Consider the following 23673-nt stretch of genomic DNA (forward strand, 5'->3'; position numbering starts at 1 on the left):
TGCCAGACTGAGGCCTCCAGCTGCCCGCTTCCTCCAACCAGCAGAACCAGGATGCCCGCCCAGGTCCACCTCATTCACCCACGACACTGACAACCACAGGGGAAGGAGAAAAAAAGTCCCAACTCCAGCTGGTGTGCTACTTTTCACATTGATGGTTCTTTTAAATTCTTGTTTTCCTTGGATGCAAGATTTTCTGCATAATTAATTGCTTTTGGAAATTACAGAGCAATTTCCCATTCACTGAATTGGAAATACTCCATAGAAATGTAAATGCCAAGGTGACTGCAGGATACATATCTTAGGGAAATGCTGAGTGGGGGTCTGGGGTCTCCTGGGTGGAGCAGGACTCCAAGCCTGGCTGCGAGACCCTGGCCCAACCCCTACCCAATAGCTACCCGACAACTGAGGGGGCAGATTTCCTCCCACAAAAATGAGACCGCTCTCGGTCATGGGCTATGGGTACTTCTGTCAGCTGCAGACTGTGCATGACCAAGAGAAATCTTGGTCTCCTGTGGAGGGCAAGGACAGAGAGGGAACAGTCTCAGCTTATGCGCTCAGCATGCTGGTCAGCATGGGATGCCACTGACCCCCAAAAGCTACTGGTCTGGATGAGAGGGCAGTGCCCCCAGGAATACTGAGGTCTCCCCTTTTCAATGCACTCTTTGCCCAGTGGATAAAACTCATTTGCAAAAGAAGCTGTATGAAATGGAAGCAACCCTTTCCTTTGGAATTAAAAACAAAAAGACATCAAAGACTCTATGTGGTTGGGATTAGATTGGCTTGAGGAGGAAGCCAGTTTACTTGCTGGTGAACTTCATGGGTCTTAGTATGTGACATGGCTGCTGGGCAGAGCAGAAGGGTCCCCTCTGAAGAGGAGCAACGTGCACAGAGGAGCAGAGGGGATCAGTTGGGGTCCTCTCAGCTGCCGGCAGTCTCAGACAAGGTGGTCCGCCATCTTGGGCCCTCCACTTCAGCACTTCCAGGAATCAGTCCACATCTCTCATCTACCCGCCCCCCCCCCCTTTTACCCATGCTGCGGTCAAGATGCAATTCACAAAATGGAGGTTTTCCTCTGATTAATGACATGGCCACAGGGCAAGGAGAAGGTAGGAAGGCAAACACCTGGATGACTCCAACCTGGTGACATAACCGTGGATTATTTAGGGCTTGTTGTCACTCCGTGACAGCAAAGAATTCATCTCCCATGAGATACACAGCCAGGTCCCTGATTTCTGCTGCCGTGGGGTAGGTAGAGGGTCGAGGACCCTGAACTCCCAAGACAGTTGGCAGGGAGTTATGGAGTCCAACTGGGTAAGGGGGAGCTGCTGGGTGACAGGCACATGACTTACACGTCTAGAACCCTTGAGGTCAAATAGACTGTGCTCAATAAATGTACCCCGACTGAATGACTGAGTTAATAATAATAATAACAATAATAATCAGAATAAACCAGTGCGGTGCAAGAGGATTTTTTCTTATTTGTAGAAATGATTCTTGTAATCAGTGAGCTGTCACAAAGAAACCACTTTGTAATAAGCAATGAGTGCTCAAAAGGAAATTAGATAAAGTAAGAATTTAATGAGTATGTATTACCTGAGTAGATTTTTTTTTAAAATGATGCCAAGAGGCTCTGATGGACATTATGTCCTAACTGTCTGCGAAAACTGTCTTTAAAACTGGTGCTGTCTTAGTTACTGAGCCATAAAGTGCATCTGGATTCAAAGGCCGGGATGATCATTCTGCCTGTCTGGAACTAAAGACAGTAAGTCTGGACAGTGTGAGAACATTGTATTCTTGTCATGAAAGACAATCATTTGGAAAAAAATGACAGAAACCAGGTTTCAGAGTTAGCAAGACCTGGTTGACCCCCACCTCCTCCCTGTGGGAGCTGGGCAATCCCTGGGCTCATCGTTCCACTGGCTGTCCCCGTGCAGGGCAGCTGAGCTGATTAGAGACCACACTTGTGCAGTGTGCCCAGTGCTGCTCATCATTGAGGCCTGGTAAAGAGGTTGTTGTTTACATCCATGCCTTCCTCACTGCCTGGGTCTCTGTCCCATGACAACTGAGCTCCTCTCTCCCAGGCTGCTCATCCTTCCAGCCCAGCTCAGATGGCAGCTTCTCCGGGAAGCCATGCTGACCCACCATGCTGGGTTGGCTGTTCTCACCTCTGTTCTCCTCTAGCACTTTGTACCCTCCTGACCACAGACTACTACACCAGGCTGTAATGACTGTGTGTGTGTGTGTGTGCCTGCCTTCCTCTCTGCATGGTAGATGAGAAGCTGGATCTTTACTCCTGGCACAATAACTGAAGGCCAGCTGGCTGGCTGGCTGGATGGATGGACAGATGAGTGGGTGGATGCACAGATGGATGGATGGACAGATGGATGGATGGATTGATGGACAGATGGATGGAAGGACAGACATGTGGGAGGATGCATGGATGGGTGTGTGGATGGATGGATGGATGGATGGTCAGGCAGGTGAGTGGATGGATGGAGAGACATCTATGGGTAGATGGGTAGATGTACGAATGGATGGATGGGTAGGTGGGTGGATGGATGGATGGATGGACAGGTGGGGTGGATGGATGATGGGTGGATGGAAGGGTGGGTGGGTGGATAAATGGACGGATGGACAGATAGGTGGGTAGATGGACAGATAGGTGAGTAGATGCATATATGGATGGATGGATAGGTGGGTGGCTGTGTGGATGGATAGATTTCCTCTGTGCTAAAACCAGTGTCACTCTGAGTTCTACTCCCTTTCCCTCTGAGTAACTGACACCCATGATCACCACACTTTTCTTCCTAAAATTCTATTCTCCCTCAGCTTTGTGGAGGTCTTTGATTTTCCAACTCTCTAACTTCCTATCTCTATAAGGCCTCTTTAGACATGTTTACCATAAACCTGGTGTTCTTAAGGTTCAGTCTTTGGCCTATTTCTCTTCTTACCCCCCTTCCCTGAGGAATAAATCCTATGATATATCTTCAACAGCCTCTATGTTGAATCTACCCCCAGCCCGTTCTCTGAGATCCATTCATGTTTTAAATGTATTCATTCATTTACTTATCCAGCAAATATTTAGTAAGCATGGGCACAATTTTAGGCACTCAGGATGTATCAAAGATATATCCTAACTATGGAACTTATATTCCAGTGAAGAGAAGAGGCATACAATAATCAAAACAAGTAAGTAAATCACATAGAGTGTTAGAAGGTGATCAGTACTTTGAAGAAGAATGAGAGCAAGATAAGGGGATTGGGAATGTGCAGGGACATTCAGCATTAAATAAGGGGCCAGTGTGAGCCTCATTAAAATGAGACTGAAGAAGACTTGGAGGTGTGGGAGTTTGGGAGCATCTGGGGAAAGAGTGGTTCTAGTGGAGGGAACAGCTAGAGCAAAGAAAGCCCTGGGTGGGGGGACATGCCTGATACATTCAAGGAACAGCAAGGGGACCAGCGTGGCTGAAGCAGAGGTAGTCAAGGCAGGATGGCTGGAGAAGAGGCCAGACAGGTAAGGGCAGAGGGACAGTTCATGTGGGGATTTGGGGCCACTGAAAGGACTGTGCCTTTACTTCTGAGCGCCTCTCTGCACAAGCCTTCCAACTCCACGTGGAACACGGACATCCCCGTGCACTGCAGACTCTGTCTTGTTTTTCTGAGCCCAGCACTCCTTCCCTGACTCTGGTAGTAGACTCTGCCGACCCTGGCTTTGACTAAGCCAAAGTATACATTCCCTCTTGCCTCGGTGGCTCGTCCAGGGACGGGCACATGCCACAACCAAGGCCAATCAACGTCCTTGCCCAGGATTTTTCTCACAGGTTACAGTGGGGAAGAGTCTGTCTTTGATTATGAGGTGACAGGACGTGTCCGTTGAGGTTACGGAGGCAGCACTCACTGAGGAACAGGATGAGAAGGAAGCGAGCAGAGGGAGCAGCGAGGTGACAGTGCAGCTCCAAGGACACCGTGCCCGCCATCCTGGCCGCGTCCAATTACCCTGCCTCCCCAGTCCTGGGTCAACACAACTCGCCTCTTCTGCCCTAGCTGCTTAAGCTAAGTTTCTCTCACGGACCAAAAGAGTCCCGAAGAACACACCCCTCCAACACAGCATGGTCCAAACAATTCACGGTCCTCTTCCCCTGCCTCCAACCCAAGAGACAAGTCCGTCCCTCCTTCTCCTGTTCCCCATCCTGGCTACTGACACCATCATCTGCCTGGTCACCAGGCTGGAGAGACCCCCATTAGCCTCTGTCTATGCCAAGCGCTCTCAGTAAACCCTCAAGTTCTCCCTTCCATGGTGCCTCGAGCTTCCCAACTATCACCCTCTTCTTCTGGTCACCTCTCATCCTGGTCCACCATAAGAACCTCCCACCTGCCTCCTGGACTCTTCCCAAGCTGATCGCCCTCCACTCTGCCACCCAGGAGCCCTCTGAGGCCCAGCTGGTTATGCTCCTTCATAAAACTTCAATGGACAAAGTCAATACTTCAACATGGCACTGGAGGGTCCCAATCTTCATATCACACGGATCTTTCTCCCTCCAGGACAGTCTTTAGGCCGCTACCTCCCACCCCCACCACTGCAACCTCCCCAAACCGAGAGCCTTCCTTCTGCTGGACTCTCCCTGCTTCTCACTCACCAAGGCCCTTGGCTCCTGAGAGCTTCCGCTATGACACCTCGCCCCCCAAAGAAACATGGGGCTCTCTCTTTGGGCTTCCTGGGCAGACTCAATTCCATCCCTCTTCCACCCACCTTCATCCTCTAAGACAGTAAACCATGGTTCTGGTGCCAAGACTCCATCTGTCCATGCGGATCGAGTAACTGACAGAATGTGCAAATATAAAGAAAGGAGTCTCTGATTCTTTCTGTCTCGGGGCCAAGAGTGGCAAAAGTGACGCTGCTGAGGACATGGGCAGGTGAAGGAAGGGGCTAAGAAGGTGAGGCAGAGACTCTGAGCTCTGGGCAGGCGCAGGGAAGGGGAGGGCAGGAGAGAGACAGGATGTGGTGTAAATCTAGACGGGCAGTTTTTTAGTGACAGGCTCCAGCAGCTGCAGACAAATGGCTCCACACCCACCTCTGCCAAAGAAGAGATAAGGAAAGAGATACGAGGTGACAAGATCGAGCAAGTTGTAGGGGCTCCCGCCTGATTCACGGCTCAGGTTACCCCTGTGAGGCAGAACGATGGCGAACTCTGACACTGCTTTGCTGGTGTGGACTGGCCGCCTGCCTCCTCGGTGCACAGGCTAGGCGGGGGGGAGGTTGGGGAGCTGGAGGACCCGACAAGAAGCATGCTCCTCCCACCTGCTGAACTCAAAGAAGGCAGCGGCAGAGGTCGGAGGACAGCCTTGCTCTTCTCTCAGGATCCCGATGAATCCGTTGCACACACACAGGAGCTCCCCCCTCAGGAATGGGGGGGGAGTGGTTTCCAACACACAGTCTGGGTGACACATCAAAAACCTAGCCGTTCGGCACTGTGGATGCATTGCTAAAGACACCCATGTAATCATTTGAAATAAAAACTGCTCAAATGAACTGGAAAATGTTTTACTTGTATTTTCTCATATTCCCGAACCTTTCTTTCCATGGTTCAAAAGTTTGCATTGTCTAATTGCTGATTTCCATTTGTGAATGAATCAGCGTAAAATAAAATTAAGTGCCAAATTAATCTACCCATCTAGTTTTAGGCATTAATTATCCTCTGAGCCATTTTCTCCTGTGTTTGCCGCATGTCGAGACAAGCCCAGATATAGTAATATAGAACCCAGTTTTCAACTCAGGAATGCAGCCCAAGCTGTGGAGGATGTCCTTGATCTCTAAGATCTATAGTTTACTGTGCAGAGAGGATCTGATTCCAAGCAAATGAAATGCTCCTCGCCTCTTAAAGGTGCACTAACACCCGTCGGACCAAGTTAAGTTACTGGAGCAGAAATCTGCTGGATGGTTTTGTGATGTGTTTCTCAACTGTCCAGTTAATAAATTAACAACAACACATTTCCTCTAAGTATAACAGCTTCAGCCCCAGGGTGGAGAGTAGTGCTGGCTAGGGCAGGATTTTGCATATGCTATTCTTCCGGAACTGTATCAGAGAGACCTTCCTGGTTCTGCCAACAAACAAAACTAAACACAACAAAAACCAGGTCTCCAGGACACAATTGTAGCATCCTCAGTCCCTGGGAAAAGGAAGAATCAAATACTCGGTGACCTGATCAAAACCACCATTCCTGGAAACTATGGGGGACACAGAGCCAAGGCACCAGGATGAGCGAGTGGATGGGGTATAGAGGGCACAGAGACCCTGATACCTTCTCTTTTGAGGTTCAGCATTATCAGAATCTTTCCAGAAGGAATGAGATATCCCTGACCAAGCACTGTTTCACCTTAAAAAGAAGGAACTTCCACAATAGGAGACAACAGAGATGAATCTGGAGGAATTTATGCTAAGTGAAGTAAGCCAGTCACAGAAGGACAAACACTGCATGATCTCACTTGCACGAGGTATCTAAAATCATCCAACCCATGGAAGCAAAGAATATATTACGGTTGCTGAGGGATGGGGGAGGGGAAGCAGGGCGCTGCTAATCAGTGTATACAAATTTCAGTTATACAAGATAAATGAGTTCTAGAGAGCTGTACAACATGGTGCCTACAGATGACAACACTGCATTGTGCAGTCAAAGATCTGTTCAGAGGGTAGATGGCATGACAAATGCTCTTACCGTAATAAATTTTTTAAAAGGAGGAAGGAAGGAAGGGAGGGAGGGAAGGAAGGAGGGAGGGAGGAAGAAAGAAAGGAAGGAAGGAAATGCAACATTGTAACATCCACTTGGGAATGTACTGCCAGTTAAGGGGATGTCTTAGTTGGTGGGCTGGCTCTGGCCGGATGGTCTTAGGGCCCCACCCCCAGGGCAACACGCCATGCTTTGGGAAACAGAGGCTATGGACTGAGTATGAATGAAGTTACCTGGTGCCCAAGGATGCAGCACCTCTGCTGCTTGTGCAGAATGGCCAAGAAGGGCACCGCCACCAAACCAAGCATCCTCTGGGTTGTTCTCAACAGCGACACCATGAGGCAGCACCTAAAGCCACAGGCAGGTGAGCTGGTCCTAGCTTCATGCTCTCTTTGCCTGGCATGGGAAGCAGAAAGGGTTTGGGAGTAGAACTCTGTCACTCTTCGATGAGAACGGAAGGAGGCATATTCCAGTGGAAGATGCTAGACCTCCTAGTAATAAAGTAGAGCTGAGGTGTCTTTTTTAATCAGAAAAATAAAGGAGATATGAACATATTTGAGCACCCTGAGCCAGTGCACAAGTGCTGAGTTTATTTTGGATTATCAGAGTTTGGGGGAAAGGAGGTAAGGCAGAGGTTTAAATTATGCATTTATAACAACTTGCAGCAGGAATAAAGGACTATGCCTCCTTTATGGTCAAACCCAGCCCTGACATCCTTCCAGGCACTAAGGAAAGCAACCAGAGGGACAATCGGTAAGGGAGACGCTGTGCTTCAGGGGAAGAATGTGTGCCTTTTAAATTTCTTCACATCCTCCTCAAAATACCTCTGTGTTTGCTGTTCTGTAGACAAGCTTGGAGGCCCCAACCACCCCAAGAGGAAAGGAACCAGTCAGCTTCTCTAAAAGGGAAAGGAGAAAAGAAAACAAAGTCAAAAGGGAAGGCTAACGTTGCATCTCTTCTGTGTGAAGGCACAAGACAGGAGAGGGACAGGTTTTGCACAGAGGCACTGCTGGACCCTGATGGAGGAACCCGCGTGCGCCGAGTGGGAAGCGAACAAGTGCAGGGGAGTTTTAATGAGCTGAGGCAGCTCTTTGATAGTTGCTGATTCCGAGATGGAAATGGAGCATTTGAGAGTGTGAACTTTCAAAGAAAACTGTCTTTAGGAAGCAATGTTACCTCTTGCCGTCCCTTCCCTTTTGGAATACTCAAATTAGTCCTTAAGTCATCCTCTCCTGGATGCCTCCCTGTCTCTGGGTGGGTAAGCGTCGGGGCACCTGTCACGTGAAACCCCGCAGAAGCCCCAGCTCCAGGGAGTACCAGCTGCTGCTGGGGACGGTAGGCACTGCAAGGACCTCCCCGGGATGGATGGAGGAGGCATGGAATAAAAGGGATAGGATTAAAGGCAAGATTAATAAAACCTGATGAAAGAAAACACCCCCTAGCCTACTCAGCAGCTTAAATTACATTTACCACATCTGACAGGGAGCAGGTAATCATGAGTAATAAGTCCTGCGCCTGGAAAGAAATTATGGGCTAAATCACTTACCGATGGGTCCAACCGGGGAAGGTGCTGATTCACCTTCCCGGGGAAGTCTCAACACACGGTATAAAACCCGTCAATCCCGCTGACACAAATTTCACTTGGTAGTGCCCCTGGGTGGTGTAGAATCTGGATTTCCAAACAGCTTTCTAGTCACGCGCACCTACACTCCGCTGCGTGGTAGCTGTGGTCACGACATTCCCACCTTGGCGTGACCAGGCATAGTCCTCATCGGGCAGGACTGTCCTGCTGCTCCCCCAGGACATTTCTGCCCCATCAGGTGAGGCCACTCTCTGCCACTGAGGCTGTCTCAACACAAATAATTCCTCGAGCCTTCCTAGCAGGTCAGTCTGAGCCCCAAGCAGCACCCAAATCACCCTATTATCTGCACGTTCCTTCTGCCATCTCCCCCACAACACCCAACTTCCCAAACTCCCGGGTATTTCTCACTGCAGCTCAGCAAAAAAGCAATCTGACTTACCTAATTCACACCAACCCTCCAAGGATTCTCTAAAGATTTTATTTATTTATTTATTTGAGAGCAGGGGGAGGGGCAGAGGGAGAGAGAGCATCTCCAGCAGACTCCGGGCTGAGTGCAGATCCTGACACGGGGCTCGATCCAACAACCCTGAGATCATGACCTGGACTGAAATCAAAGAGTGGAACGCTTAACCGATTGAGCCACCCAGATGCCCGAAGGATTCTCTATTTTGAGGTAATGCTGATGAACTGCTCACGGAAGCTTTCAGCCTGTACCAGAGCCACCTCAGACCTCCTCTGGAGCTCGTGTGCAAGACCAACCTCATGAGAAGAGAAGGGAGAGGCTCCATCACCTCTCCCACCTCCCGGCCACTGCTCATTGGGCTCACCCACCACTCCATCCCCCATACAGCTTCCTGTCTTGAGGCCTCCTGGCTTGGACCCATCAGTAAAGAGGACAACATCTACCTTTAAGACAGGGAGGAGCTGTATCTGTCTGGCTTTAAGCCAAGAAAGATCCTAGAAATGCAGTCCTGCTCCTAGAAGAGGGATCTCTTCTGCTCAAAGACTAAAGGGGCACCAGGAACTTGAGTTTCAAATCCAGGGGTCTTCACAGGAGAGCTGTTCAGAATCTCTGCTCCCTCCCAACCTGCTCCTATGCTTCTTCCCTGTGTCCTGCTCCTCAGCCACATTCATCTCCAGCAGGGGGTTCTTTTAGTCTCTGGCTGATTGACTTCCCCAGATTATTGCTGGGTGGAGGACCTGCCTCATCCTTCTAGCAAGCGTCCCCTGCTTCTAGGCCATAGCTAAGAAGGTCTCAATGGAACAAAGGTCTAGGAGTGAGAGAGTCCTTGGAGAAACTGCATTGCAGGACACCTGACTCCTCCAAGGACACGACTGCTCATCTAATTCTTTCTCATGTAGCAAGTTACCTGCTGAGAACTTAAAAAAAAAAATAGAGGGGCATTACCTCCAGAAAAATCTTCAGCATGAGAAGTTTCTACAGATAATGAGGACTTTTAGTTTTCTTTGGTCCCTACTAGAACTAGTTTCAGGAAAGAATGTGATGCCATTCTATCAGAGTAAAACTTAAACTGACCAGAAACGCAACTCACCAGAACCTTCAAAATTTGACATCCCCCCCCCTTGCTCTCTGTTCTTTAGAAATGGGGAGTTTATAAGCAAACAAGCACACAGTCACACCCTCATCTACTTGTCCACCTGTGAACATTCACTGAGCGCATAGGATTTTGTCAGAGACGGTGTCCAAAGCCTCCTGGCTCTACCCCAGGGACAAAATACAGGTGTTGTCAAAATGAGGCCCCATCTAAACCTCCAGCCCAGGATCCAGCCTGCGTATCTGAAAGCAGCACGCTCATTGCCTCAGGCGGTAAAGACTCTGCTTGTCAGAATCTGCTTGCTTCCATCAGCAGCTGAATTCAACCCCAAGTTTTAGAAGGACATACATCAAATTATTGACAGTGACAGTTGGGGGCAAGTGGGTGCAGAGTGAAGGGGGCAGCTACCTAATTCTATATTCCTTAAAAAAAAAAAAAACCCACAGAGAACGTGTTCATGGATTCCTTCAAACATTAAAATCAATTTTTTAAAATGGCCTAAAAGGCAAAGGAAGCCCCTGTTTTCAACAACAGGGCCAAGCTTAGCAGGGTTTCTGCTGGAGGCTGCGATCCAGAAGCATGGCTGAGCAGGAGGTGCCCACTTGCCTTAGCCACTGGCACAACTGAATAGCCCGGAACAGATCCCAGCCATTCTGGAAGTTCTCTTCAGGGCTCAGTCTCTCTCGCTGGTCTCTCCCAGACTTCAGACTTTGACAGTCAAGAGTCTCTCTATCTGCAGCCCCCCTCCCCCCGAGTTAACCCCCTGAGATCCCTGGCAGCAGCTCAGAGCTTGCTGAGTGGGCACGAGCCTTCACGCTCACCTGGCCTCAGGTGACCCTCTGTGCTTACTAAGCACCTGTCACAGCATCCCCTGCGTTAAAGACGGGAACCTTCCTCTGCACAAGAGCCTGACCAGCTTCGGAAGAACCCTGGAGTCCGAGGGCAGAGGTCAGTTTCTGGCCAGTAGGCTCCACCGCCTGCCCTCCCCTCGGCCTCCGCACCCCCACCCGCCCAGTAGAAACTCAGAAACCGGGAGCTCGGCCCCTGAAGCAGCCGCAAAGCTTCTCCCGGCCAGCTCACTCACCACCGCCCAGCTGCCGGCGCTCGCCTACCTGCAGATGTAATTCGTCTTGCAGGAGTCCTGCAAATTCAGGCAGTTGGGCTTCTCCCTCTCCTCGTAGGAGCACACGGGCACAATGGTCTGCCGCCTCCGCTCCGTGCACGCGATGTCCCGGCAGGAGCAGAAGAGCATCCCGTAGCTGTGCTTGGCCGGAACCTTGTCGAAGAACTGCCGCAGGGCCTTGTGGCACTTGCGCCGGTTGCAGACCTCGCTGGACATGCTGGTGGTGCACGGGGTGATGTAGGCGGACCTGTACTTCTTGCACGTGTCGTCGAGGTTACAGGCCTTGGCGGCGTCCAGGCAGTTGTTTCCCTTGGGAACGTGCTCCACTGCAGAGGAAAGAAAGGCAGGCGTGACCGCAGGGCTGGGCGCCCGGCTGCTCACGTGCGCGCTGTTCTAACAGGTCCGGCCGTGTCCCCGGCGATGCTGGGCGCTCGGATCAATGCTGCGTTTTGAAGCTCACAGGTAATGAGTTCCTGACAAGGACAACGTGTAAGGAGTGCAAAGGCTGGGAGCCCAGGGCAGCCCACAAGCCCCCAGCGCTCCCTTAGATGTATAATTAGGCGGGACCGAGTGGGGCCCAAGAAGCCAAAGGAGCTCAGGCACCTGCCTGACTGCGTATACACAAGGCAACAGGAGAACGAGTTTCCAGCTCCTGGTTGGTAAACTGAAATTAGAATAAAAGAAAAAAAGCAACAAATTATATACTTGTTCATTATACATTATATAAAATGATATGCTGAATGTAAGTATAATTGCCATGCAATCCTCCAGGAATATAATTATGTAATAAATGCATATAGTACATGCTAATTACTATATGATTACTGAGTAATTACATGGTTATTTGAGCCCAGAAGACAAAATATTATGCCAGCTCTCTAAACAGGAAGAAGCAACTATAACGAGGCTGTGTTTAAGTTCTAGCTCACAGGCCATTGGAAGAAAACCAGAATAAATTACATGAAAATCTGCAAACCTCAGTTACCACTTAACTTGCCACATACAAAATGTGGGATCTAGAAGTATTGAGGCTGCAAACTAGAAAAATTCAGCTAGGATTCTGGATAGGATTTCAATGGGCTTACAAACCATAGGCCTCAGGGATCTCACAAAACATATGTTGCCTTCCACCCAAGCCCTCTGTGCTTGTGCTCAGAGGGAACAGGGCTGTCCACTGCCACGCTGGCCACTGTGTGGCCTGGAGACAGAGCATAGAGGAGGCAGGGCCCACTGCAGTAGCCAGGCGGACTGGCAGGCAGGACCAGGCCCAATGCCACGAGTTAAAAGATGAGTAGACAGGGCGCCTGGGTGGCTCAGTTGGTTAAGCGACTGCCTTCGGCTCGGGTCATGATCCCAGGGTCCTGGGATCGAGTCCCGCATCGGGCTCCCTGCTCTGTGGGGAGCCTGCTTCTCCCTCTCCCACTCCCCCTGCTTGTGTTCCCTCTCTCGCTGTGTCTCTCTCTGTCAAATAAATAAATAAAATCTTAAAAAAAAAAAAAAAGATGAGTAGACAAGGGAAATGTAGCTTGACACCATGATACAGGTGTTTTCACAGGGAGGGAAGTGATGGAAAAAACTTCCAGGGCCAGGTTCTAAGGTGATCCATGGAAAATTGATCATTAGGTGTAGCACTGACCCTCTGCAGCCAGCAAAGAAGTAGCAGACCACCCCACTCAATTGTAGGAATTGTCTCCCCCCACCCTTCCATGAATTTCCTGCTCAGGCCTCAGGCCCCTGCTTCTGTTCTGGAACCCCCTTTCAATCTCTTTGTGCCCCAGTTGATGGGGGCCATGAAGGCATTTGGGAAATGACAAGAGGCTGGAGAACTGATAAGAGTGGAGAAAGAGTCCAAGTGGGTCGGGTGGGTCTGAAAGACAGGGCATTGCATTTAGTGTACATCCAAAGGGCACATGGCATATTATTCAACCTTAAACAAAGAAGGAAATCCTGCCATAGGTGTGACAACAGGGATGAACCGTGAGGACATTATGCTAAATGAAATAAACCAGTCACAAGAGGACAACTACTGTATGATTCCACTTACAGGAGGTTCCTAAAACACTCAAGCTCAGAGAAACAGAGAGCACAATGCTAATAGCCAGGGGCTGGAGGAGAGGAACATGGGGAGTTGCTATTCAAGAGGCATCAAGTTTTAGTGATGCAAGATGACTAAGTTCTAGAAATCTGCTGTCTAACATCATACCCACCATCAGCGGTACTGTATTATACACTTAAAAATATGTCGAGAGGGTAAATCTCATGTTAAATGTTCTCACTACAATTTTTTTTTCTTAAATGTACATCAGTGAAGGGCACACAAAGCAAGTTTACATTTCATGGAAAGAAAAAGACTCCCTGTTTTACTGATGGTGCGTCTTGCTTTAAGAAAGCCCGATATGCAAAAGTCTGAAATCACCAAATTATACCCTGGCACCATGAGCAGTACCTTATTATGCCTCAGGTTCAGGTTCCTGCAAGGACATCTGAATCCAACAGTTTAATGTGAAAGGCAATAAATAAGACATTCAGCCCTTCTTGGGTGAGCAGTACAAGAGGCCAATGGCTGCACATAGATCCCTGCTGGTTTAACAAGCACACCTGGTACATTTTCTCCATCATGACCTTCCCAGACTAGCTTCTCTCTGGCTCCTCTGTTTTCACACTCAAGCTCCTCCAGACTCAAGAAATGAAATATTCGCCATGTGCTCTGATAGGACCACCAGGATCTACAGGCCTTGGTAACACTTCCTGTCTTTTCCTCTTTTGGGACTTTTAACATGGTGCTCTTGGGCCCATCCACAATAGTGATTTAGATTCTCAAAGGTCTAGAGTTCCCCAGGAGATTTCTAAATTATCCATTTTTCATGAGCGTCTAAAATAAATTAATATGACCAATAATCAAATTCTGGATCATCTGGATTAGGCCCTGAAGGCTAGATACTGGTACATAATTTTACTGCCTGCATTTACACTTGTCCTGGTATTGAATGGTGCTTTATGATCTCTGGCTAAAAAGAAAAGAATAGAGGCTCAGAGGTGCACTTAATACTTAAATGACGTAGCCAATGATATATGAACAAACAGTTCACAGAAGTTCAAATGGAGGAAAAAGGCAGAAGAATTAAGTCATCACATCACACCCAGTAACACAGGTCTGCTCAACTCAAAACAACTCATGCTGAAACAGGAGTATATTCCAATTGTAAGAACCAATTTAGCTTCAGCAAAATGGTATTACCCCTTGCATTAATGTTATTAACTTGCATTTCATTGTTCACAAAGTTCTGTTCATATTTAATTTGTGTATATTGTTTTTATAGTTGTGTAAAATTACAAAATAAAAGTTTATAGTTCTATGTTCATAAGTGCCAAATAAAATTATAGTAAAAATAATAAAACTCAACATATGAGGTCCAGGAAATATAAATTTCTCTCTTAAAGTAGTTTGTATAACATATAAGTTCAAAAAAAAAATTGATCTGGAGAGAAGCTCCTTGACGTGGGTCTTGGCAATGAATTTTTGGATATGACACAAGCAACAACCTCAAAAATAAACACATGAGATGACATCAAACTAAAAAGCTTCTGCACAGTAAAGGAAACCATTAATACCATGAAAAGGCAGGCTATGAAATGGGAGAAAATATTTGCAAATCATGTATCTGGTAAGGGGTTAATATCCAAAATATATAAATAACTCATACAACTCAGTAGCAAAATAATAATAATAATAATAATAGTTCCATTTAAAAAGAGCAAAGAACCTAAATAGACATTTTGCCAAAGATGATATTCCAATGGCCAACATGTACCTGAAAAGATGCTCAGCGTCACTAATTATTAAGGAAATGGATATCAAAACCACAGTGAGGTATCACTGTACACCTGTTAGAATGGCTGACGTCAAGACAAGAAATAACAAATGCTGGTGAAGATGTGGAGAAAAGAGAACCCTGGGCACCAGAGGTAGGATTATAAATCAGCACAACCATTATGAAAGACAGTGTGGAGGGCGCCTGCGTGGCTCAGTCGTTAAGCGTCTGCCTTCGGCTCAGGTCATGATCCCAGGGTCCTGGGATGGAGTCCCACATCGGGCTCCCTGCTCGGCAAGAAGCCTGCTTCTCCCTCTCCCATTCCCCCTGCTTGTGTTCCTGCTCTCGCTATTTCTCTGTCAAATAAATAAATAAAATCTTAAAAAAAAAAAAAAAGTGTGGAGTTTCCTTGAAAAATTAAAATTAGAACTATCATGTGATCCAGCAACTCCACTTCTAGGCATACATCTGAAGGAGACCAAATCATTATGTCAAAGAGATATTTGAACCCCCATTTTCACTGCAACATTATTTATAATAGCCAAGACATTGAAACAACTTAAGTTTTGTCAATAGATGAATGGGTAAAGAAAACATAATGGGAAATGTCCTGTACAACATGATGACTATAGTTAACAATGTTCTGTGTTATATTTGAAAACTGCTAAGAAAGTAAATCCTAAAAGTTCTCATCACACACACAAAGACATTTTTCTTCTTTTTTTGTGTGTGTATCTATATGAGGTAGAAGATGTTAACTAAACTTGTGACCATCATTTTGCAATATACGTAAGCCAAGTCATTATGCCATACATTTCAAACTTATACAGAGCTGTATGTTAATTATATCTTAAGAAAACTAAAAGAAAAAAAATTGGCCCAGTGTATTCCTGCTTTATTATAATAATGTCAGAAGGCTTCCTTTTTAAAGTTGGTAAAACTATTTACACTTCTAATTTTTTCTTCTTAATGTTATCAAAAAGAAAAGCAATATTTCAAAGGAAAATCTCTGTACAAAGTGGGAATAGAAAGCATCATTTTATGTCTAAATAAACTGCTTAAATTTTACTTCATTTAGCAAACTCACTTTCAGCTGATTCTGTTTTCATCAATACATAACCCTGCCAGAGCACCATCTCTTTACCATTATTTCAGAGCCTGTGACAAATTCCAGAATGCACAAACCTGGAACATTCAGAGAAGCAAAAAAACCCTATGAATTGATGTCCAGCTCACAGATCAATATGTGACTGGCTTTCTGTTTCTGATTCTCATTCACACAAAATATTCTCATGACCCTTTTCCCAACTTTATATGTGAGGCCAGTCTCACCCAAATAGCAGAACCTGATGAAGACAAAGGAAGAAAATTATAGACTAATATTCCTTACATAGACTCAAAAATTTCAATAGATAGCATTTAGCAATATGTTAAAAGGATAATGTACCAAGACCAACTTGGGTTTATCCCAAAATGCAAGGCTGGTTTAATATTTAAAAATTAATGTAATTTGCCATATAAACAAACAGGAAGAGAACCATATGATTATTTAAATGGACAAAGAAAAAACGTTCAACAAATTTCAGCCCTCCTTCCACAACAGAAAATCCTCAGCAATCGAAGAATAGTAGAAAACTTTCTCAATCTCATAAAGGACATCTATAAAAAACCTTACAAGTAAAAATCCTATTAATAGTGAAATATTGACTTTTCCCCCATAAAGTCAGGAACAAATGAAGGATATTCATTCTTACCACCTGTAGTCAACATTGTACTAGAGGTCCTAGCCATTGCAATAAAGCAATGAAAAGAAATAAAAGGTACAGAGATTGGAAAGGATGACATTTCTATTTGCAGATGACTTGGAAAATCCTAAAGAATTTACAAAACAACTACTAGAATCAATAAGTGTATTTATCAAAGTCAAAGGATATAAAATTATATACAATAATCAGTTGCATTTTTTTAAACTATTAGCAAAATTTTAGGAAACAAAATTTAAAAACATAATTCCATTTATAAGAGAACCAAAAAAGGAGCACTTAAAAATGAATTTAACAAAAGACAATGCAAGATCGCGACACTAAAAACTAGAAAGCATTGTTGAGAAAATTAAGGAAGACCTAAATAAATGGAAATACATACCATGTTCATGGATCAGAGAACTCAATATCATTAAGATATCAGTTATCCTCAAATCATAATATGTTTTGGCACTGGCAAGGGGATTCTAAAATTTATATGGAAATGCAAAGGACGTAGCATAGTCAAAGCAATTTGAAGAACAACAAAGTTGAAGGAGGAGATCAGTATAAACTGATCTCAAGATTTACCACAAAGCTGTACTTAGCAAGACACTGTGGTACAACATAGGCATAGACAAGTCAAACAATGGAACGTAAAACAGAACTTGGCTTAAATACACCCTCACATCTATAATTATTTGATTTTTGACAAAGTCACTTAAAAATACCTAATAGAGAAGTTCTCTTCAACAAACAGTATTAGAATAATTGAAAATCAATGTAAAAAACAATAACAAAACCCCCTACTTCACACCATACATAAAAATTAATACAAGATGGATCATAGACTTAAACCTAAAAGCCAAAATCACAAATTTTTTATACGGAAACAAAATAATCTTGGAAGTAGGCAAAGGTTTCTTAGGACCATAGAAAGCCATAACATAAAAGAAGAAAATTGGTAAGTTAGATTTTAGCAAAACTTAAAAGTTCAGTTCATCAAAAGACAGTGATAAGAAATGAAGAAAAGGAACAGACAAATCACAGACTAGAAGAAAATATTTGCAAAACACATATCTGACAAAGGATCTCTATCTAAAACATATGTAGAATACCCAGAACTTAATAATAAAAAACAACCCAATTGAAAAATGAGCCAAATTCGTGAGCAGACACTCCACAAAAGAAGCTAAATGAATGGCCAATAAGCACATGAAAAGCATTCAACGTCATTAGTTATCAGGGAAATAAATGCAAACGAAAACCACAATGAGATCTGCTATACACCCACCACAGAGGTTAAAATGAGTCTGACAACCCCAAATATTTTCAAAGATGTTGAGCCCCTGGAATCTCATACGTTGTTGGTGGGAGTGTAAAACTGTCCAATCAATTGGGGGAAATACTGGGCAGGTTTTTAATAAAAGTAAGCATACCACTACCCTATAAGCAAGCATTTCCACTTCTAGGTATTTATCCAAGAGACATGAGAATATATGTCCAAAAAAAGACTTGGATAAGAGCATGATTATGCTATACTGATAATAACCAAAAACTGGAAAAACAGCTCACGTATCCATCAATAGGAAAACGGCTACACAGCTGTGGTCTATTCGTGCAGTGGAATGCCACTCAGAAATAAGAACCCATGAACTACGGACACACACAATAGCATGGATACAGCTCAACAATACTATGCTGAAGGAAAAAACAAAAGTCTTACACAAAAAATACACACTGGATGATTCTACAAATGTGAAGTTCTAGAACAGACAAACCCAATTTATGATGAAAAACATCAGAGGAATGGTTGCTTCTAGGGGTTGGAGGTGGGGATTGGCTGGGAAGGGGCAAGAGGGAACTTTCTAGAGTGATGGTAACTTCTATCCTGATAGAAGTTTGAGTCAAAACCTACAGAATGGTACACCTAAGGTTTGTACATACATAAATTTTACCTCAAGAGGAATAAAAATTAAACAAATATTAAAAACTGGTTATTAATAGGTACGCTAAAGCATGTAGGAGAAGTATATTGATATCTGCATTTTAAAAACGTAAATTAATTGATAGGTGGAAAGAAGGATGGATAGATGGATACTTAAAGCAACTGTATTCTAATTTATTTTTTTTTTAAGATTTTATTTATTTATTTGACAGAGAGAGATAGCGAGAGAAGGAACACAAGCAGGGAGAGAGGGAGAGGGAGAAGCAGGCTTCCTGCCGAGCAGGGAGCCCGATGCAGGGCTCAATCCCAGGACCCTGGGATCATGACCTGAGCCGAAGGCAGACGCTTAATGACTGAGCCACCCAGGTGCCCCAACTGTATTCTAATTTAATGATAGAATCTAGATGGGTTAACTGTAAAATTTTTTCCACATGTTTGAAAATGTTCAAATAAACAATGGGCAAAAAAAAAAAAACCCAAACAAACCATAAAACAAAAACAGCCCAGATTCATATATACCCTATTAAAATAAAAAGTTTATTTTAACATGCACAGAATATGGAAAGCAGCAACTCTTAGCACCCCTTAGCCTCCTTTCTTGGTTAAACACTCCTGAAATCATAGGACACGTAAATGAGAGTTGAGTTTTCATTTGGTAAGAAGATTGATACCCGTTATCTATTTGATAGACACCCCCGCCCAGGGCATGCACAAAAATGCTACGTTCATGACTCGAGGGCAGATGGGGGAACATGCAGAATGATTCCACTTAGGCCACTTGAGTCACACCCAATTGGCCATCAGCTCAAACAGCACATGGAGGAGCAGGAGTACGCCTGTGTTTTATGGTTTGGGCGCACGCGCCTCCTGGCCTGCCCAGAAGGCTTCCGGACAGCTTTGCCATAACTCTGAGCACCATCCTCCCCACAGCTCATTTCAGAGCTCAGCACTAAAATGCTGCTTTCCCCCCCTCCCCTCCATCTCTAATCTCTCCCTCCATCTGCTGTTATTCATTCTTTAACTTGGTAGAATGTCTGGGATGCTGCCTGAATGGGAAATATTCTCAGAATGAAGGCTGATTACTAGAAATCCTTTTTTCTCATGGGAGGACGTCTGTGTGGGGGCTGTGCCGGCTAAGGAGCCCCTCTCCAGCATCAGCCTAGCACTGTATTCTAGAGAATGCCATCGAACTGGCTTTTCCTTTCAAAGTTGGCTAGAACCATGTTGTTAATTTGCAGGTTACGTATTGCTTTTCTCTGTCATCATTCTAAGCCTCTTTGGCTGTGATCACATCTGATGTGACTTATTTCCTGTTTTCCTGGGCACGGGAGGTAAAACCTGCATGGCAATGGGAGGGCCAGCTCCCAGATACCAGGGAATACAAAAGGGTCAGGTGTTGCTGAAAAAAAACAAAAAACAAAAAACCAAAACAATGAATTAATTAGGAGTCAGGGATTTTAAATGTGGTCCAGTTATCCGAGTGTCTTCATACAATTCAGCTTTCCCCCAGTGGACCTCAGTTTCCCCATTTGGCAGATGATATATCGAAGTTCCCTTCAAGCCTCAAGGTTCTTTGATTTGATGGTTATGATAAAAAAAAATGCCTTTTCTGATTATGACATCAAGTATTTGGGATAAAACTTGGTGATCAGGGACAGAATGTAAAAAAAAAATCCCAGCACTGGAAAGCGCTAACCTCTCGGCTATTTGCTGTTTCAAAGAGTACATGGACCAACGTTTCCAACCCTGACCTACAGGCAGAGCAAAAGTAAAAGATCCCTCCCACACTGGGAGATGTGGAGGTGTCAGGCATGAATTATGCACCGGAAGAAGCTTTCACATTCTAAATTCCTTTGGAGCAAGGAACTGCCTTTATCCCAAGTACAATCCTCACACTGTCCCTAATCAAAGAGGCTATCACTCTGGCCACAGCCCCTCATTACTTACACTTAGATTTACACTTAGAAAATGCCACCATTATTGGCAGATGCGGGAGCTAGCTAGCCAGTCAAAATGATTCAGGATGAAACACAGATGGAAACAACTAGAAATCCATTTCTATAGATTATGAGGTGGAATAAAACAGTAAATATATTAAAATCTGCAAGGCCTGCATGAAGATGTGGTTTATTAAGCAGAAAGTTCACAAGGCATGGGGAGAGAACGTTGTTTATGAACGCCTGCCAATTTCTGGGAATCTTTCTGCCTTTCTTTTTTGGGCTGCAGAAGTGAATTCACAACCGGTTTCCTCTTTCTTTCTGACTGGATTAATTACCATGTTAACACAACTAGTGTTCTTCTTCTAATAGGATCCCTCTAACGTGTTATTCCAGCAAAAAAAAAAAAAAGAAAAAAAGAAAAAAAAATGGGCAAAATCTTCAAGATCTTCACAGGGGCAGAACAAGCTTTTCTGGAAGCTTACATGTGCAGTCTGGTCTTCTGATATCCACGTGCATCAGATGGCAAATCTGATCATACAGGTTGTGACCCTTGCAACTGATCCTTCAAGAGCTCGGCCTTTTCCAGCTGGGGTGCTAAAAATTACATTTAAAATGCACATGTTGGCTCTTTGCAGCCCATTTTGTCATTCATACACTGTTCCAGGCATATTGTATTACACAATGATGGATTTCCTCCTCACTCGGTTTTTTTTTTTCCCCTACATTACACGACTACACTGAACCTCGAGCCATGCCCAAGTTTTCTCTGGGGTTCACAGTGACTGAATTTTTCTGAAGACCTGTGAATTTGGAAAGAACTCTTCTGTCTGGTGAAGACCGTGCCCAATGTTAACCACAAGTCATGGGCTCACCCGATGCTCACTCACCCCAAGCTCACTCTTTCGAGCTTCCATTTTCATAATGGGCACCCTGGGGTCCACCAGCCCCGTCCGTACCTTAAAAAAATCAGATGCCTCCTGTAAGTGGTGTGCGAGTCACATGCTTGCTGCTGCAAGATGATTAATAGTGCTGTCTCAGCAAATGGGATCATTACATTTTTAATTAACCTTTCCAACCTCTTCCACATTCTCCTTTTGTTATACATCGGATCTCTGAAGTTTTCTCTTGTTTATGTACAACTAGGTTTGAAATACAGGCATGAAAAAATGATAGCAGGTGATGCAGGAATGGTTGCCCAGGTGAGATGGCTTGTGAGGTGCCACGCCTCATTGTACATGAATATGGGGACAGGCGCTCAGAACGCGGTGGCTGGGTTCCCACCTAATTTTTGTTTTGGCAGCTTCACGTAATTTAATGGCCTTGGCTACCAGGAAACTGGCTTTTTAAAATCTCTTTCAACCTAATTATAATTACGGTGTATAAATCATACAATGATCGATTATAAAAATCTCGGGTTCATAAATATTTAACTTAGCATTTAAATCCACACTGCAGGAGTGCATGAAATTTCTGAGCCCATCTCTCTGCAAACAACTGCTTTATTACAGTTCCAATGCCAGTTACTGAAAGCTGAACCAAGTTTGTCTTGCAGTACACTCAGGCACATATCTGAGCACAAAGGCTTTCCGTGTATTAAGATGGCACGATTTTGTTATTTCTAAAAAATGCATGCCTCTCATTAAAAAGATATTCTGCGAAGTCCTCTATCGTCATCTTTTAATTCCTCAAGTATGGAGAGACACAGTTATGATATCACACATAAAAACACTCATTAAAATATGTTTTATCTAATGTAAGATTAATTCCGAGATAATTGAGGTCAGATTTGTTTGGAAAATGTATTGTGACATGTGCAAACTCTGATGCAAAGAGGAAATGATCTTCTCCGAGGATTCGAGCAAAACAGCTAAATATTTTTCAGCAAAATCATAAAGCCATAATTGGATTTCAATTTAGTAATAGTCAGCCTAAGACAGGCCATTTTTAATAATCTAATTATGTGTTCAGGGCCTACCCCAGAACTCAACGACGGCTTCAGAACTATTAATTGTACTCAATCCTGTTGCATCTTCAACCATGAAATTTGCTATTACATGTAGGACTGGCTCCCGGTTATGAGTATTTTTTTCCAATCTCAGATAATCTTTGTAACATCCCCCAAAATGCCTACTCCTTTCATTTTCTAAAAGTGAACTATTTTAATGACTTTCTCTGGACCAGAACACTTGATCCCAAGGAGCTCAGATTTGTGGTCCTTCTACAGGAAAAAAATTCACGATGAGATCCACAAAAATCTTCCCTATTTTTATGAAGACATAGATACCAGCCCCTTGCTTTTGTCTGATTTTCATTAATTAAAGGTATTTAATTGCTAACATCTCATTAGCAGTAAAATTAATGAGTACTTCAACTACAGGAAAAGATCCACATGATAACATAAACCTAATTCATTTTCTGGGGTACAAACTGTAGCTCCACCAATATTTAGGCTGTGCGAACTCCACTGATACTTAGTCATATCAACAGTAAAAGGCTAAGCACATCTTCAAAACCAGTGCTACTTCTCTCTAGAGAAAAACACTGAATGTTGGTCAACCAAGTAAAAAAGAATCTAGGTCCCTCTGCACACTTCCACTAACGTATCACCTCATAGAGGACTAATTAGAAGGGAAATAGGCAATGGTTTGTTTTCACTAATTGTCTACGTTACTGTTAAATAAAAAAATAGCCTCAAAATAATATGTCCTGGGGCGCCTGGGTGGCTCAGTCATTAAGCGTCTGCCTTTGGCTCAGGTCATGATCCCAGGGTCCTGGGATCGAGCCCTGCATCGGACTCCCTGCTCTGCGGGAAGCCTGCTTCTCCCTCTCCCACTCCCCCTGCTTGTGTTCCCTCTCTCGCTGTGTCTCTGTCAAATAAATAAAAATCTTAAAAAAAAAATAATAATAATACGTGCAAACTTTTAAACTGGCATACTCAAATTTAGAAACTTCTAAGTGTGTGCCAGGCAAAGTAATCGCTCTGGGAAGCAGGACTCTTAGCCCAAGGAGGCTGCCAGCACTCCAGACACTTCTTGAAACTCTTCCCTAGGAGCCTGAGGCATATTCTTCAGAATACTCTGAGCAACAGCAAATCTCTGCATCGGGGATGGATTTTAAAAGCCAAACGTCACTTAGTGCTAAATGTGGTAATGTAGCAGGCAATAATGTTGTACAATGCTCAGGGGTAGAAAATAAGTGATAAATATACATAAGGATTTTTTTTCATTTGGGAGACTTACAAATC

At 44.5% G+C, this 23673-nt stretch overlaps 1 protein-coding gene across 1 annotated transcript in view; it reads right to left on the bottom strand.

Annotated features, from left to right (window-relative positions):
- Positions 1–23673, bottom strand: part of GFRA1 (GDNF family receptor alpha 1) — a 220619-nt gene that overhangs the window by 48605 nt on the left and 148341 nt on the right. The window contains exon 5 of the mRNA XM_044916607.1: positions 10977–11313. Coding sequence (XP_044772542.1) covers positions 10977–11313 — 337 coding nt within the window. The remainder of the gene's footprint in view (positions 1–10976; positions 11314–23673) is intronic.

This window comes from Neomonachus schauinslandi, chromosome 6, assembly GCF_002201575.2.
Source record: "Neomonachus schauinslandi chromosome 6, ASM220157v2, whole genome shotgun sequence".
NCBI classification, from domain to species: Eukaryota; Metazoa; Chordata; class Mammalia; order Carnivora; family Phocidae; genus Neomonachus; species Neomonachus schauinslandi.